A 17829-nucleotide genomic window follows, 5' to 3' on the forward strand; every position below is an offset into this window, starting at 1 on the left:
AACCAAATATGCATTCCTACTACATATTCCATGTTAATATGGTAACTTTTGTTTTATTTCCATTTTTTTAACTTTTGATTTTTATTAAAATCTCAAAGTTTTTGGTTTAATGCTTATTGTGTCTCTCTTATGATGGAAGAAGGCGTGAACCAGGTTTACAAACCCACACTCTTTCCCTTTCTTCCCTCACGCTTGTACCCAAAAAATAATAATAATAATAATAAAGGGCTTTGAATTTTAATTAGCAAGTGCCAAATATTAAAAACAAAACTTGGAAAACAGATGGGAAGGGTAACGACCATACATGGATTCCAATGGTTCATGGGGCAATGATGGCTCCACCAAATGTGATTCATATATTGTCACTAATTAGCAAGTTGAACTTATCCATAAAAGAATAATCCTGTCCATTTGTTTAAGTCTTTATGTATTCTATCTTAAGAAAAAATACCAGCGTTACACGGTGTCATTTATGATTATTAAAAGATGTAATTTTTTTCAGTTGGTATTAAAGAATATTTTTAATGTTTTTGCGATATTAATTTTTTTTCTTATATTTGGAGTATATATTCACATAAGATAATGTGTTGGACGCAAGAAGAAAAATAAAGAGGCTTAGCAATATGACTATTAGTATTGTAGGATGTAATTCCAATTGAATCGAGTTGATGGATTGTCAAGTTTGATTCAAAATTTTGAGGTTCAAAATTTGATTTGAGTTAGATTGAATTTTATTTTTCATGCTCTAATACAGTTCATAATTTTATTTTGCCATTCTAGTTTGGCTCAATAAACTCAATTAAGTTAGGTAAAATTATAAATATGTTAAACACTAATTTTGTTATTTACTTGTATATATATTAAATATATTAAAAATAAAAGTCTTATTAGACTCTCGAATTTGTCGACTGAGTATTAAACTACTCAAACTAAGTTTGACTCACTATTTGAGTAGCTCGAGTTTGAGTTTAATTCGACAATAAATAAATCAAATCGAATAATTCACAAGTAACTTGATTTGTTTTGACTCTTATAACATTGTTTTTGAATCATAATTTGAAAGACTTGTACACATGTTTGTGAGAAAGAAAAAGAGTAAGAATGACATACCAAATCAAAATCAATTTTTGTTGGACTCAGTTTTAACTCAGTTTATATTCTTTAAAATTTGCTATATAACACAGTTTATATTCAATTTATTTTTGAAATTTGCTTTGTCTTGTTTAAATCACAACACAATAATAATGGTAAAAGAAATTTCGTTTTTTTTCCTTTTTTGGGACCTTATGAAAATACAAATCATTTTTAATTATCTTATTCATGTGTACAAATTTTTTTTTACTTGGGCAATTAAATCATTAAAATAAAATTTATTTACAAAATTCTAAATATTCAAAACATATATTTTTCTTATCAAACATAAAGAAAAAAATAATTGAAAGAGTATTTTTCTTTTAAAAAAAAAAGGTTAAAACATTAGCCTCAAAGCCAAATGCCAAAACGTTTTTTAATTGAAAATAAGCTCGAAAAGTAGTGAAGTAACCTATATCAGGAAAAATGTTTCGGATTGTTGATCTGAACCTTTTTAAGTTACAACCGTTGATTTGCTCATAAAAAAGCCATTTTTCCTTTTATTCTAAATTTGACATTTTGTCAATGATTCTGATGCTTTACTTTGTACTTTTCATGGTTTTGTTTGGTTTAAAATATAGTACCGATTTTTAAATTTACAAAGATTTGATTCGTAATGGGTTTTGCTTGTATGGGTCTTTATGGCATGTTTGGTCATTATTTTTAGAAGGGAAATTTGATTATTAAGGATGGGTTTTCTTCATTGTTTTTGAACATTTGCTTTGATCAAATTTCCACAAAATTAAGGTTGTCTTGACATGGAATTTTGGTTTTGTTTTCTGTTCTGTCTTGTCTTAATTTTTTTTGTCAAAGAAATTTTTTTGGTTGTAAACTTTTGTCACATGATTGGTGAAACTTTTGTCTAGTAATTTTGGTCGGTTTAAACTAGTATTCATTTGTAGTTTAAAAGATACGATTTTCAATAGAATTTTGTCTGACCGGCTTTTATTGAATAAGATCATAGAAAAGTCTTTGGCTGTTCTTGAAGGAAATGACATAGTTTTCCTCTGGTACTCTCTTTTTATTATTGCTTTACTTTGATTCTGTGTTTGCTGCTATCCATTTCGTGGAATTGAGCATTACTGATCATGTGAAATTGGCGTTGTAGGGTTATTTTCATCACAATCTGGTAAATTTTGAATTAGTTAAAAACTCATCTCTTTCAATCTTTTCTGTTTGGATTGCTGAAATTTGGTTTTAACATACTTGACTTTGGGATAGGTCTAAATCGAATGAGTTCTTCAAGATTGATCTACTGTTTCTTGTTACTCTAAGGACATTGGTTTCATTGCGAATTGCCTTTTCTTTCTTTTTTTCTTTTTTTTTTAACATTTCCATGTTGATTGCAGTTGCAGAATGTTTCTCAAGGTGCAGTTGCCAATAATTCCTGCTGACAGCTTGGATGCCAAAGGCTTGACGCCCCAAAAGGCTATAGTGGTCCGCCTTTTGGACGAATTTGCTCGGAAGAAGGCCATCAAGGATCTAGGATATTTCATGGCTGTAACAACTCCGGAGAGCATTGGGGAGGGCAGAGTTAGAGATAACACTGGGGATGTGCTTTTCCCTGTTGACTCAGTGAAATCACCTTCAAGATGTTCAGAGGAGAGATTTTGGAAGGAGTTGTACACAAGGCACTAAAACATTGAGTTTTCTTGAAGTGTGGACCAATCCAAAACATATATCTTCATGAATGACAAGCACTCGAAGATTGAGAAGGATGTTGTCATCCGATTTATTGTGATCGGAACAAAGTGGATGGAAGCAGAGAGGGAATTTCAAGCATTGGTAAGTTTGGAAGGTGACTACTTAGGACCAGTTTCCTAAATATAACTTTTGTTTCATCTTTGTATGATTCGGAGATATAATTGTTACTGCTTTCTTAGGAAGTAGTTGACAGTAAGAGTGTTGGATGTTTAACTATTCTAGTTGTTGTAAATTCTATTGGACAAAGATGTTGAATTCTAGAGCTTACTTATGATGTTAGCTTTGTATAACTTGGTCCAGTTAAATCGGTTTTCGGTTTTTTAAGTTTTTCAAAACTGAATTGAAGTGACCAACTGAACAATTGCTCACCCCTAGTCAAATCTAGCTTTCCATTTCAGAAGGGTTTTTGTTTCAATGGATGGAGCAGTAGCCAAACTATTTTGAAGCAATGCAAGGATGAGAAAGAAGAAAAGGTGGGAAACATAGAAAAGATGATACCATTATTAGATTGATTTGCACAAAATTACCTTTTGCTAGCACACACAGCTATTATATATGTAAGCTGTGAATATAAAGTAGTGAAGGTAAATATATTTATTTATTTAGAATCAAAATCAAATTGGTTTCACATTTCTTCATTTGTTATAGAGAAGAATTAATGGAAGTAATTGCTATGCCTTAGTTAATTGTTTATAGAATCCATTTTATTTCTCATGTTTTAGTACTTCTGCTTCCATGATCATACTTTGTTTCTCAATCAACTTCTTTCTATATTTAGTTAATTCAATTTGGATAGCAATCAATAAATAAAATTTTAGTAATTTTTCTAAAGAACATTAATATTTTCATCTTACAATAATAATAATTATAATAATACATAACCTTAAATCTGTCTAGATATGGATCTGATCCAATCTAATTTGATTAGAAAAAAAATTAACAATCTAAATTTGCTCAACTCAACTCGAAATTATTTAAACTTGAATTAATATGAATTTGAAATTATTCCAACTCAAATAACTCAAAAAGTGATTGGAAATTATTATTTTAAAATATAATAATTTAAACTCAAAATAATCTAAATCCAATGGTCTTAATTTCAAATAATCTGAGTATCATCTGAATAATATGTACCCATAACCATCCAAATTTTCTTTTACTTTAATAATTCAATATGAAGTAAAATGACACACAAAATTGCCACCACTATATCTATAAATCTTTTTCAAAAATTATTTGTACAACTAAATTCAATATTTCAAAAAATGTCCATTTTGATGTGTAACTAATTAATGTAGAGATAATTGGCAACACTTTGAGAAATTTGAGTAAAATGTATTCATCCTTCGATTGCCATAAGATTTTATACGATTATATCAAAGCAAGATTGTTTATTGTATTATCCCCTCATTTTAAACACTGTAAAGAAGTTTGCAAAATTTCTAAAAACCCCCCAATAATGCAGTCATCATGGAAAACATGGCTGCAAGGCATCGAGGCAACTTCGTCTCCAACCAAGAACTCCTCCAAACAAATGGTGCATTGTTTCTTGGAACTCAAATCCTCAAGTCTTCTCCTTTTCTTCATGAGTACAAGACTATCTTATCGTATCACCAAATTTTATTTTTTCCAAAATTTGAATAAAAGACTAACTAGCAGGGTTGAAATTCAATGTCATCAATGACTCATCAATCACATGAATTTTTCATATAAGCCTCCATCTTTCTATTATATCGAATTAAGTCCTTAAAAAATTATTTTTGTCTAATTAAATCTGAGTATAATTTTGTTTCATTAAGCTCTTTTTCTTACACGAAAAATGTAAAAAATAATATTATTTCTTGCCAAATCAACATATATGCTGTATTTCTCTTTATGATGCCAACATCTACATAGCATATATTTGAAAATAAAAAAGCTCTTTAGATGCTAACGAGGCCTATTATATGAGTTATTCGTTACATATTATATAAATGATAGTTCAATTTAAATTTTTATGTTTTGCAATGCGAAAATTGATTTAACAAAGACAATTATTACCATTGATATGGTAAAAATAATGAATTTTAGTGATTTTCATGTAAAATAAGACTTAATTAAATAAAAATAATGTTTTATGCTTTCAATTGGATAAAAAAAAAAGATAAGAATTTATTTGAGAAATTTGAGAAAAGTGCAACATTTTAGCATTTTAGTAAAAGAAAGTACAAGTTAAAGGTATATATTTCAAAATCATCAGTCAAATCCGTTTCAATTATACTCAATATGACTACAATTAAATTTTGAATGATTTAACAAGCAATGAATGGTGAAAGGCTAGAAAGATGAAGTTGTGAAAGATAATGTGTATGTGTGTATAAGAATAATTGGCGAGTAAATAGTAAAATCAAAAGGTTATTGTGTGAAGTTGTGTTTATTGTAATTTGGTGTGCTCACCAACTGTATTCTTTGTTTGTTCAAACAAATAAAAAATTGATATTAGAATTGTTGTAGCATTTCAAAGCAAAAGTATTGTAGCAAATCGATACTATAATAGAATATTACAATTGATACTGAAAGTCGAAATTCTTAGTCTGGCCATTAGTTACATTTCAAAAATAAAAAATTTTGAACATACGAATTGAGTGCTTAAACACAGCTGTTCTATATCACAACCAATTCACTACAAAACCTTTATTACTAGAGTGCTCAAACATTTCAATACAAAGAAGAGAAAAAGAAATAGATTGAAAGCAAACACACCTGCTTGGAATTATTATTCAAATTGTTAGCACCTTAATATTAGCCACTGCAGACTTCATGATCCCACAATTCTCCCAATTTTAAGATTGAAAAAGGATTGGGCAATGGAAGCAATTGATGGGTAAGGGCTTGAGCAACTTGTCGCATGGTTGGTCGGAGTTGGGGACTACCATTCAAGCATGCAAATGCTAGCTTTGTAGTAGAGGCAACATCTTTTGCAACTTGCCTTACCGGTGGTGAAAGGCGTTGGTCTATCACATCTTTAAGTAAAATCAGTTGGTTGTCATTTAGTATCGATGTCGATGTTGATGCCGGTGCCGATGGCAATGATGGCAAACATGAAATCAAATCACCAGGATACCTCCCCATAAGTATTTCCATTGTTAGCACCCCAAAACTATAAACATCACATTTCTCGTCCACTTTCATTGTATAAGCCAACTCTGCTTAAAGAAATATTTCTAATCAATATGCTCTATTAAGCAATAAATATATCTAATCAAATACACTATTATTTAAGAATATTAAGTAGATTATAAAGTAATGTTGAAAACAAATTGCGAATGTTTAAAAGATTACATGAAAATTAAAATTTAGAGGTTTAAATAAGATTTTATATTTAGTTCATCAGTTTGATATATTGAATATGGAAAAATTAAATGTTATATTTCAAAGATTAATTACACATTTGATACTTGAATTAGAGTAAAATTCTTTGATACTTAAATTTGAAAAGTTACAATCTTAATACTACTTGTACTTTGTTTTAACGGTTCAATTTGCACACAAAACTAACACTTTTAATTGAATGATGACATGTCTAAAGCATCTTAAAAAAAGAGATATTAATAAATACCTGGAGCTATGTACCCAAAAGTGCCAGCAAATGAAGTCCAATTGGAAGAGTCAGGCCTTAAAAGCCTGGCTGTGCCAAAATCTGAAACATGAGCCTCGTAGTCCAAATCCAGAAGAACATTGTTGCTGGAAATGTCTCGATGAATTATAGGTGGTGAATGGTCATGATGCATATAAGACAAGGCATTGGCCACTCCTTTTACAACATTTAGCCTCTTCTCCCAATCCAACTCCATTGCCTCGTCCTTGCTGCTTAACACCATTCTCAAACTTCCCCTTTCTACTAACTCATAAACCAAAAATGAGTTCTTTGGATGTGAACAAAAGCCGTACAGCTTCACAATGTTACGATGCCTTATTTCTGATAAAGCATGAATCTCACTTTCAAAGGCTTTTAAGTTGTTGGAAATCATGCTATCTTCGGATTGGTGAAGTTTCTTCACAGCAACCACCTCACCAATGGCTAGCACAGCTTTATAAACAGCTCCATAGCCTCCTGAACCAATGCAATTATTGGAGCTGAAATCTTCAGTGGCTTCAATAATGTTCTCATAGAGTATTCTTCCATTATATCCCCATACTGTGAAAATATCTCCAAGTTGGGCCTGCATTGACTCAGATTTTCTGGTTCGTTTCTTTCGGCAAAAAATAAGGAAACTTCCAACCATGATAAAGAGCAAAAGAAGAAGACCAAAGAGTGGAAGCACAATGAAAATGATGACTTTGATGCTTTTTCGATGAAAGACAACACAAGGCATTAATCCAGTGGCATTACCACATAGGCCCCTATTGTGTCTTAAGGAATCAAATGAAGCCTCATGGAATGCCTTAATGTTGGGAATAGGGCCTTCTAATTGATTATAAGAGATATTCACAACAGTCAAGCTTTGCAAATCATTGAAAGAAATTGGGATGGAACCATTGAGCATATTGTGAGAAAGATCCAATATTTCCAAAGAGTGTAATTCCCCAAGCTGTTGTGGTATCGCTCCAATAATCAAATTATGACTCAAATCTAGAATTTGAAGACCATATATGAAGCTTATTGAAAAAGGAATGCTTTCTCCAAGTTTATTCTTGCTCAAATTCAGGTCCAATAACTTTGAGCAGTCTCCAAGTTGATTAGGAATCGGTCCACTCAAATTGTTTGATGCCAAGTTAAGATGTTGTAGATTTGAAAGAACTCCAATCTCTGGTGGAATTTTGCCTGAAAGTTGATTACCACTTAGCAGAAGACGGAACATCAATATCAATGCTCCTAATTCCTTGGGAATCTCACCAACAAGATGATTTGAAGAAAGATCGAGTTCCTGTAACTGAGTCGCATGTTGCAACTCGAGTGGGATCTTTCCAGAAATGTTGTTATTGGAGATTTGTAGGCTTGTAAGATTATGACATTGGCCCCATTTTGGAGAAAGTTCACCATAAAATCTGTTGTTGCTTAATGAAATGTAATTCAAATTCGGATACACAGCAAAAGCTTCTGATATATTTCCTGTAAAGTTGTTTCCTTCAAGCCTAACTCTGTATAAACTTTTGCAAGTTTTCAAAGTTGGTGGGATATGACCCGTCAAATTGTTGTTGAAAGCCGCCAGCCATACGAGTTGTCCACCCTTGCATAAATTTTTGGGTAATGGACCACTGAGATGGTTATCTCCTAATTGTAATGATTGCAAATGAGTAAGATTGCCGAGCGTTGAAGGAATTGGCCCTGATAAATGATTATAGTGAAGATATATCGTCACAAGCTTCGACATGCTTCCAATGGAAGCTGGGATTGAACCAGAGAAATTATTTTGACTCAACTCCAAGTCAGTGAGAGATTTAAGCATGCCTATCTCTTGAGGTATCGACCCAGAAAACATATTTTCAACAAGGTAGAGGGTGGACAGACCGGTCAAGTTTCCTATGGAAGCAGGGATTGAACCAGAGAAATTATTTTGACTCAACTCTAAGTAAGTGAGAGATTTAAGCATGCCTATCTCTTGAGGTATCGACCCAGAAAACATATTTTGATAAAGGTAGAGGGTGGACAGACCGGTCAAGTTTCCTATGGAAGCAGGGATTGAACCAGAGAAATTATTTTGACTCAACTCTAAGTCAGTGAGAGATTTAAGCATGCCTATCTCTTGAGGTATCGACCCAGAAAACATATTTTGAACAAGGTAGAGAGTGGACAGACCGGTCAAGTTTCCTATGGAAGCAGGGATTGAACCAGAGAAATTATTTTGACTCAAGTCAAAATCAGTGAGAGATTTAAGCATGCCTATCTCTTGAGGTATCGACCCAGAAAACATATTTTGAACAAGGTAGAGAGTGGACAGACCGGTCAAGTTTCCTATGGAAGCAGGGATTGAACCAGAGAAATTATTTTGACTCAACTCTAAGTCAGTGAGAGATTTAAGCATGCCTATCTCTTGAGGTATCGACCCAGAAAACATATTTTGATAAAGGTAGAGAGTGGACAGACCGGTCAAGTTTCCTATGGAAGCAGGGATTGAACCAGAGAAATTATTTTGACTCAAGTCAAAATCAGTGAGAGATTTAAGCATGCCTATCTCTTGAGGTATCGACCCAGAAAACATATTTTGAAAAAGGTAGAGAGTGGACAGACCGGTCAAGTTTCCTATGGAAGCAGGGATTGAACCAGAGAAATTATTTTGACTCAACTCTAAGTCAGTGAGAGATTTAAGCATGCCTATCTCTTGAGGTATCGACCCAGAAAACATATTTTGAACAAGGTTGAGAGTGGACAGACCGGTCAAGTTTCCTATGGAAGCAGGGATTGAACCAGAGAAATTATTTTGACTCAACTCTAAGCCAGTGAGAGATTTAAGCATGCCTATCTCTTGAGGTATCGACCCAGAAAACATATTTTGAACAAGGTAGAGGGTGGACAGACCGGTCAAGTTTCCTATGGAAGCAGGGATTGAACCAGAGAAATTATTTTGACTCAACTCTAAGTCAGTGAGAGATTTAAGCATGCCTATCTCTTGAGGTATCGACCCAGAAAACATATTTTGAACAAGGTAGAGAGTGGACAGACCGGTCAAGTTTCCTATGGAAGCAGGGATTGAACCAGAGAAATTATTTTGACTCAAGTCAAAATCAGTGAGAGATTTAAGCATGCCTATCTCTTGAGGTATCGACCCAGAAAACATATTTTGAACAAGGTAGAGAGTGGACAGACCGGTCAAGTTTCCTATGGAAGCAGGGATTGAACCAGAGAAATTATTTTGACTCAAGTCAAAATCAGTGAGAGATTTAAGCATGCCTATCTCTTGAGGTATCGACCCAGAAAACATATTTTGATAAAGGTAGAGAGTGGACAGACCGGTCAAGTTTCCTATGGAAGCAGGGATTGAACCAGAGAAATTATTTTGACTCAACTCTAAGTCAGTGAGAGATTTAAGCATGCCTATCTCTTGAGGTATCGACCCAGAAAACATATTTTGAACAAGGTAGAGAGTGGACAGACCGGTCAAGTTTCCTATGGAAGCAGGGATTGAACCAGAGAAATTATTTTGACTCAAGTCAAAATCAGTGAGAGATTTAAGCATGCCTATCTCTTGAGGTATCGACCCAGAAAACATATTTTGATAAAGGTAGAGGGTGGACAGACCGGTCAAGTTTCCTATGGAAGCAGGGATTGAACCAGAGAAATTATTTTGACTCAACTCTAAGTCAGTGAGAGATTTAAGCATGCCTATCTCTTGAGGTATCGACCCAGAAAACATATTTTGATAAAGGTAGAGAAGAGATAAGTTAGTCAAGTTTCCGATGGAAGCAGGGATTGAACCAGAGAAATTATTTTGACTCAACTCTAAGTCAGTGAGAGATTTAAGCATGCCTATCTCTTGAGGTATCGACCCAGAAAACATATTTTGATAAAGGTAGAGAGTGGACAGACCGGTCAAGTTTCCTATGGAAGCAGGGATTGAACCAGAGAAATTATTTTGACCCAAACGAAAATCAGTGAGAGATTTAAGCATCCCTATCTCTTGAGGTATCGACCCAGAAAACATATTTTGATAAAGGTAGAGAGTGGACAGACCGGTCAAGTTTCCTATGGAAGCAGGGATTGAACCAGAGAAATTATTTTGACCCAACTCTAAGTCAGTGAGAGATTTAAGCATGCCTATCTCTTGAGGTATCGACCCAGAAAACATATTTTGAACAAGGTAGAGAGTGGACAGACCGGTCAAGTTTCCTATGGAAGCAGGGATTGAACCAGAGAAATTATTTTGACCCAACGCAAAGTCAGTGAGAGATTTAAGCATCCCTATCTCTTGAGGTATCGACCCAGAAAACATATTTTGATCAAGGTAGAGAGTGGATAGACTGGTCAAGTTTCCTATGGAAGAGGGGATAGAACCATGTAGATAGTTAACAGAGAAATCGATCTCGGAAACTGAACTCAGCCTCCCTATCTCTAGTGGAATGGAACCACTGATCTCATTACTTGCTAAGGAAATCAACTCAAGACCTTTCAAAAAGCAAAGTTCGGATGGAATATTCCCGGAAAAGTTATTGTTTGACATTGTAAGGAAGGTGAGCTTGGAAAGGTTCCCAATGTGTGAGGGAATGGGCCCATATAGTGAGTTGTTGCGAAGGTTAAGCCTTATCAGGTTAGGGAAGAAAAGAAAGTTGAGACTATGAAGTGTACCTTTCAACCCATAATCTGGAAGGCTTAGATTGGTGATGCTTTCGGCCTTATCGCAGGTAATTCCAACCCAGTTACAATGGCTGTCTCCAACCCACATAGAAGAGAGCAAAGTTTGGGTTTTGTTGTCAAGGCTAGCTTTCCATTTTAAAAGAGTTTCCGCTTCTTTACCTCTTGTAAGTGCAGCAATAAAGGATGAAGAAGCAAACACAGAGGAAGAGTGAAGCAGGACAAGTATGAGGAAGAACAAGGCTTTGAACGGTATTAAGAAAGTTGACATGATTTGGATAGTTCAAAAAGGATCTTCTGTTAATTGTTCTAAATTGCATTGGCTACCATGGTCAGGTATTTATGCAAAATACAAGAACATTTCAGTCACCATGAAACATCAACATCAAGTGAAAAATTACAATTTCAAGACGACGGGTCTTTTACGTTTAAATTAATTTCGTTAAATTATGACTATTTGATTTTTTAATTTAAAGAATGATTCTAGTTTTAATGTGCACATATTTGTTGGGCTAAAAGCCTCCAATCCAATTACACAAGCAGAAGCGAAATCAAATAATAAATCAAACACACAAGAGACAACAATTTAACGTGGTTCGGTCCAACTAACCTACATCCACGGATGAGAAACAAGATCCACTAGTTGTAGAGAATTACAAACATACATCATATCATCAACCTCACTCAACAATCAATACTCATAAGACACTTTCAATCTCCTCTAGTCCTATGAAGTATTCTCTACCCAAACAAACACAAACCCAAACCCTTGTGCACCCTTTCAACATAACCAAACACATACCCATATGCTCCCATACACCATACCTATGTGGACCCTCTCAATCTCCTCTAGTCCACTCACAAACAAACATACACACCCATAAGACATAGAGCCCCAATACTCCTATGGGGTGTCTATCCCACAAAATCCTACAACTCTCTTACATCTTTTTCTCATACCTAACCTTGTAGAGACTTCACCTATTTATAACCATACAAACTTGCCCATTAAGAATACCTCTCCTCTTAGAATTCTTCTCCTGTAAGTCAAACTTGCCTATTAAGAATCTCTTTCCTTTTAGAATTCTTCTCTTGCAAGTCAAACTTACCTATTAAGAATCCTCTTTCTCTTGGAATTCTTCTTTTGCAAGTCTTCTTGTCCATCAAGCAATATCTGACAAATCTCAAACAAATTTCTAACAAATCCCAAACAAATCTCTTATGGGATTTGAGTCATTATTCCCAACAATATTATTAATCAAATGTTAAAAAAAAATCATGATAATTATTTTAAATGAAAATTATATCCTATACATCAATCAGATTTTTAAATTCTCTAAATGAGCTTACAAGATTGCTACATACCATTAGATCATGAATAAAAAAATTATGTAAAGAAATTATGAATTAAATATTTTATTTTTAAAAAAAATTAAAAAATTACCATGTATGTTTTAAGAATATGTCTATAAAAATTAATGAATTGATTATTTATTATACAAATATATACATATGAATCATTTAATTTAATTTGTAAAATTTAAAAATTTTATCATCAATTTGTATTAAATAATAATTAAATTATTAAATGAAGATGCGACAGTTGTGTAGACTATAAATTAATGGTTTAGTCAGTATATAAGATAATAATTTTAAAATGTATAAAATTTTATTCATTTAATTTAGTTTAGACCAATCTTTTACTCAATATAGTCTTATCCAATTCTTTTGACCTCCCATTTCTAACAAGTTTATTGTGTAAAATAAATTATAGGCTGAAGGATTTGCAAGAGTCGACAACATTATAATATACTTAGAGGTGTTGAACAAGTTAGACGGTTCATTATAAGATATGCTTTGATATGATATTGTTTATGTTTGGCACAATTCATTATTAAATAGTTAGATTGAGCTAAGTACAATTTTATATATGTGTATTGTGTTGGGCTAAAAGATTTCATGTCTATAGATTGATATGATATAGTCTGTTGAAGGCCATTACTAGTACATGGCATGTAGGTTAACATAACACAATACACAATCCCTATGCAAACAGCAAAGAACAGTGTAATTGCATTAAAAAGATGCTTAAACGCATTAAATAATGACATCAATTCATTCTAAATTAGAGTTTAAATGAAATTTTATAAGTAAAATTTGTGAAATTTTTTATTAAAAATATTAAATTAAAATTAAAATTAAAAATTTTAATTAATTAATTAATTAATTTTTGTTGCATAAATTAATTTAAGCTTTTAAAATAAAATAAAAGAAAAACGTAAATAAAAAAAATTAGAAAGCATTTGATTTAAAAATAACTAACCTTAAATAAAGAGTTTTTTTGGTAATAAAATAAATTATTGTGTTATGTGGTATCAATAAAAACAACAATAGCAATTAGATACAAAAAGATATGGTATGAACTGTATGACTTATAATTTTATAATAATATTGGTTAGAATTTTATAAATTATAACAATAATATGATTTGTAATTAATTTTATGACATATAAAATTATTACCAGTTTCAACAAAGGCAGAAAAGTACATAAGTAGTTGTTGCTAACGGAACGCCAAAACAAAGTGCAACCATACTATTACAGATTTATTGAGTATTGAGCTAGCAAAGCTCTAGGTAATTAATCCTAATAGTATTCAATGGAATAAAAATCTGTTCTAACTTTGAATGAAAAATCTCTTTTTATCAGAGATTTAATATAAAAAATCATTGTTAATTTAATCAATGGATTAAAAATTTAAGAAGAGAAAAGTAAAAACATTAAAAATATATAAATATGTTCTTTTAATGTGTGTTTGATAAGAAAATTTGAAAAATAGATCAAAACTATATATTTTTTATTTATTATTTGATAAATATACTTTTTAATTTGTAAGCTAAATTGAGATATAACATGAAATGAAAAAGTTAGAATTGAATTTATTTTATATAAGATTTAGAGTTTTGATCTTATAATATTTTATTTAATATCTTGGAATCAAGTTATCTGATAATTAAAATGAAATTATAATTTTAAAATCCATACCAATTTTTAAAATATAAATAAATTAATTGAAAATTTTTAATCAGATTATTAATTTTAACGTTGACTTATTAGTAGTTCCACCAACATGTTAAAAATGAAAATTTTAGATGAACTTTTAAAAGTGAAATTTGAAAAATTCTTTACTTAAAGTAGCTTAATAAAAAATTTAAAGAGTGAAAAAAATCAATAAGAATGTAAATAAAATTAAAAATATCATTTCTAATTCAATTTTGATAAGTATTTATTTAACGGTAAAAATTATCTATCTAAACATGTATCAAAATTTTTTCCATTTTTTTAAAAAATTTTACATAATTGATTTATGAAACAAAATCTTTTAATCTATCAGTTTTTATTTTTTATTTTAATTTTAATTTTTATTTAATCATTTTTATTTAATCATTTTGAAATAAATGTAAAATCATTTTAGATTTTCTTCGAATTTGTTTTAACCTTTTTTTTATTGGGTTTATCGTGTTATTTCATACTAGATCCAATTATATATTATTTTAAATCAATTTGTGCAAAATACATGATCATTTCACTTTCTATTAAATATCTACATCAAGCGAAAAATACGACTTTAAGTTTGCAGATCTTTTACATTTAAATTAATTTTATTGGTTTTTTATAAAAAAAAGTTAAAAAATTGCAAATATTGATATTTAAATTTTAAATTTATTGTGATTATATGAATTAATTAAATTAAATTTTAAATTTTTTTCATAAATTTTGATTATTGATATTTTTTATTTTCTTTTAAAAAATTAATAAAAGAAAGTTTTAGTGTAAAGTACAAGTTAAAAGTTTTCATGATAATTATTTTAAATAAAAATTATCTAATACATCAATTAAAATCTTAAACTCAATAAATGAGTTTATAAGATTACATTAGGTAATAATTAAATAAAAAAAGATAAGTATCATAGAGTATTTAATGAATTTAAAATTATCTAATATAATTTTTTAAAACTTTATAAACAATATTAAAAAAATTAACATGTATTTTATAATAATATATTTATAAAAATTAATAAATTTTTAAAAACTTTATGGTCAATATATATGTATATAAAATAATAGTTCAATTATTAAATGAAGATACCAATGCTAGAAACCATAAATCAACAATCATGTCAATATATAAAATAATAATTCTAAAAGATGTGTAAATTTTTATTCATTTAATTTGGTTAAAGCAAATCTTTTATCCAATATGGAGTCTTATGCAATTCTTTTAGGCACCTATTTCTAATATGTTTATGGTACTAATTAAATTATAATTTAAAATATACTCAAAAATCGTCAATATTACAATGCAACAGAAAAAATTAACTGTTCATTTGGATGGATAATAAGATTAGTTTTAATGTGATTGAAAATAATGTTGACAGTAAAATTAAATACTATAATGGTAAGATTAGATATTATAACTATATGGTTAAAATCAATGATTTACTATGTATTTAAATACAAAAGCAATGATAGTAGTGACATGAAAATAAAAAATGATTATTATGGATATTAATTTATTAATGAATTAAAAAATTATTTTAATACATATTTTAATTTTATTTAATATTTAAATATTCAAAAATTAATGATTTAAAGATATAACTAAAAAATAATAATGTGAGTAGAAATATAATATTATTTTTAATTTTATTAAAATTATTTTAATCTTAATAAAATTTTAAAGAATAGGTAAAATGGAATTGAAAGAATTTATGAGGACAAAAATGTCCAAAAGAGATTGCGGTGAGTCACTGCATCCTTTTTCACACTAATGGAGATTATTCCTCCAACTTATGCCATGTAGAATAAATTGCACAGTAATAAAGTTATCCAAATGGATAATCATAGTGAGATTATAGCAAAAGGTACTTGTTCGCACCAAAGCAAGGTGTAATCCAAACTAAGCCTTAAATGAATTAAAAGAAAATTTGTAAGAGCAACTTTAAAATTATACACATTTTCATCTTAATTTCTAAAATTTAATATCTATTTTAGTTTTACTTGGATAAAAAATTAGATTTTTTGTCAAATTTAGATAAGATTTATATCTTTAGTACAATGAAAATTATGTAATTTCTATTTAAATGAATAATAAGATTGATTTAGATAGGATTAAAAATACTATGATTGGATACTATATCTATAAAATTAAAATTACTTGTGAATATATGTATTTCGATACAAATGAATGGTGGAAGTAAATTTAATTATGGTTAGAAAAGAAATAATCATTAAATATATTATATTAAATTTTGTCTATAATAAAAATTTTAAATTATTTAACATTTATAAAATTAATAAATAATTGAAAAATCATTTAAATTATTTTTATATCAAATAATATTTTTATTGATAAATAATTAAAAACTAAAAAATAATAAAATATCAAATGATATTTTTTCTTTAATTTTTTTATTAATGATGTAGTTATCTATTATTAGTTAAAATAATAATATAATACTAAATTTTAATTTTAGTTTATAATATAATATTTAGTTATTATTTTTTATATAATAATAACATAATAAATTTTAATTCATAATATAATAATAAATTTATTATTTATAAGTTTATTATATAACAAAATTTTTATTATATTCAATCAAATTATTTTTTCAATTTTCTTACTTGATTTATGAAACAAAATCTTTCAACTTATCGATTTTAATTTTGTTTTAATTTTTATTTAATCATTATGAAATAAATTTAAAATGATTTGAGATTTTATTCAAATTTTTTTGAAAATTTTTTATTGGGTTTATCATGTTATTTCATACTGATCCAATTATATATTATTTAAATCAATTCATGCAAAATACAAAACTATTTCACTTTCTATGAAGTATCCACGTCAAGCCAAAAAATGAAACTTTAAGTCTACGAGCCTTTTACACTTAAGTTAATTTTGTTGGATTTTTTTTTTTATAAAAAAGTTACAATATAAAAATATTGTAAATACTGATATTTAAATTTTAAATTTGTTGTGATTATATGAATTAATTAAATTAAATTATAAATTTTTTTCATGAATATTGATTATTTTTATTTTTTATTTTCTTTTAGAAAGTAAATAAAGGAAGATTTTAATGCAAAGTATGAGTTAAAAAAATTTCATGATAATTATTTTAAATGAAAGTTGTTTGATACATCAATTAAAATTTTAAATTCGATAAATGAGTTTATAACATTACATTAGGTAATAATTACAAAAAAGTTAAGTAAATGGAGAAATTAATGAATTAAAAATTATATAATATAACTTTTTAAAATTTTAAAAAAAATTTAAAAAATTGACATGTATTTTGTAATAATATATTTATAAAAATGAATAAAATTTTAAAAACTCTATCTTCTATATATATCTATAAAAAATAACAAATTAACAAATTAAAAATGATCTAATATAAATTTTATAAATTTTGTAAACAAAATTTAAAAAATAAACATGTATTTTATAATAATATATTTATAAAAATTAATAAATTTTTAAAAACTCTATGATCAATGTATATGTATATAAAATAATAATTCAATTATTAAATAAAGGTATCAATGCTATAAACTATAAATCAACAATCAAGTTAATATATAAAATAATAATTCTAGAATATGTGTAAATTTTTATTTATTTAATTTGGTTAAAGTAAATCTTTTATCCAATACAGA

General features: G+C 28.8%; 1 protein-coding gene across 1 annotated transcript; it reads right to left on the minus strand.

Moving 5' to 3' along the window:
- Positions 1-5292: 5292 nt before the first annotated feature.
- Positions 5293-11493, minus strand: LOC111275482 (uncharacterized). The gene is made up of 2 exons (XM_022860840.2): positions 6434-11493; positions 5293-6020 (listed from the first exon to the last, which is right to left on the minus strand). Exons 1-2 carry the CDS (start codon positions 11373-11375, stop codon positions 5617-5619), a joined length of 5346 nt encoding a protein of 1781 aa, XP_022716575.2. The 5' UTR covers positions 11376-11493; the 3' UTR covers positions 5293-5616.
- Between the last annotated feature and the right edge of the window lie 6336 nt (positions 11494-17829).

This window comes from Durio zibethinus, chromosome 19 (assembly GCF_047325235.1).
Source record: "Durio zibethinus cultivar Kanyao isolate XHJ-2024 chromosome 19, ASM4732523v1, whole genome shotgun sequence".
Classification (NCBI taxonomy): domain Eukaryota; kingdom Viridiplantae; phylum Streptophyta; class Magnoliopsida; order Malvales; family Malvaceae; genus Durio; species Durio zibethinus.

What these genes read in the sequence shown, in the direction of transcription:
- LOC111275482 (XM_022860840.2), bottom strand. Translation starts at nt 11,375, where the DNA reads ATGTCAACTTTCTTAATACCGTTCAAAGCCTTGTTCTTCCTCATACTT. An exon ending in TTTTGGGTACATAGCTCCAG is followed by an intron (nt 6,021 to 6,433) that starts GTATTTATTAAT and finishes TTCTTTAAGCAG; the next exon opens with AGTTGGCTTATACAATGAAA.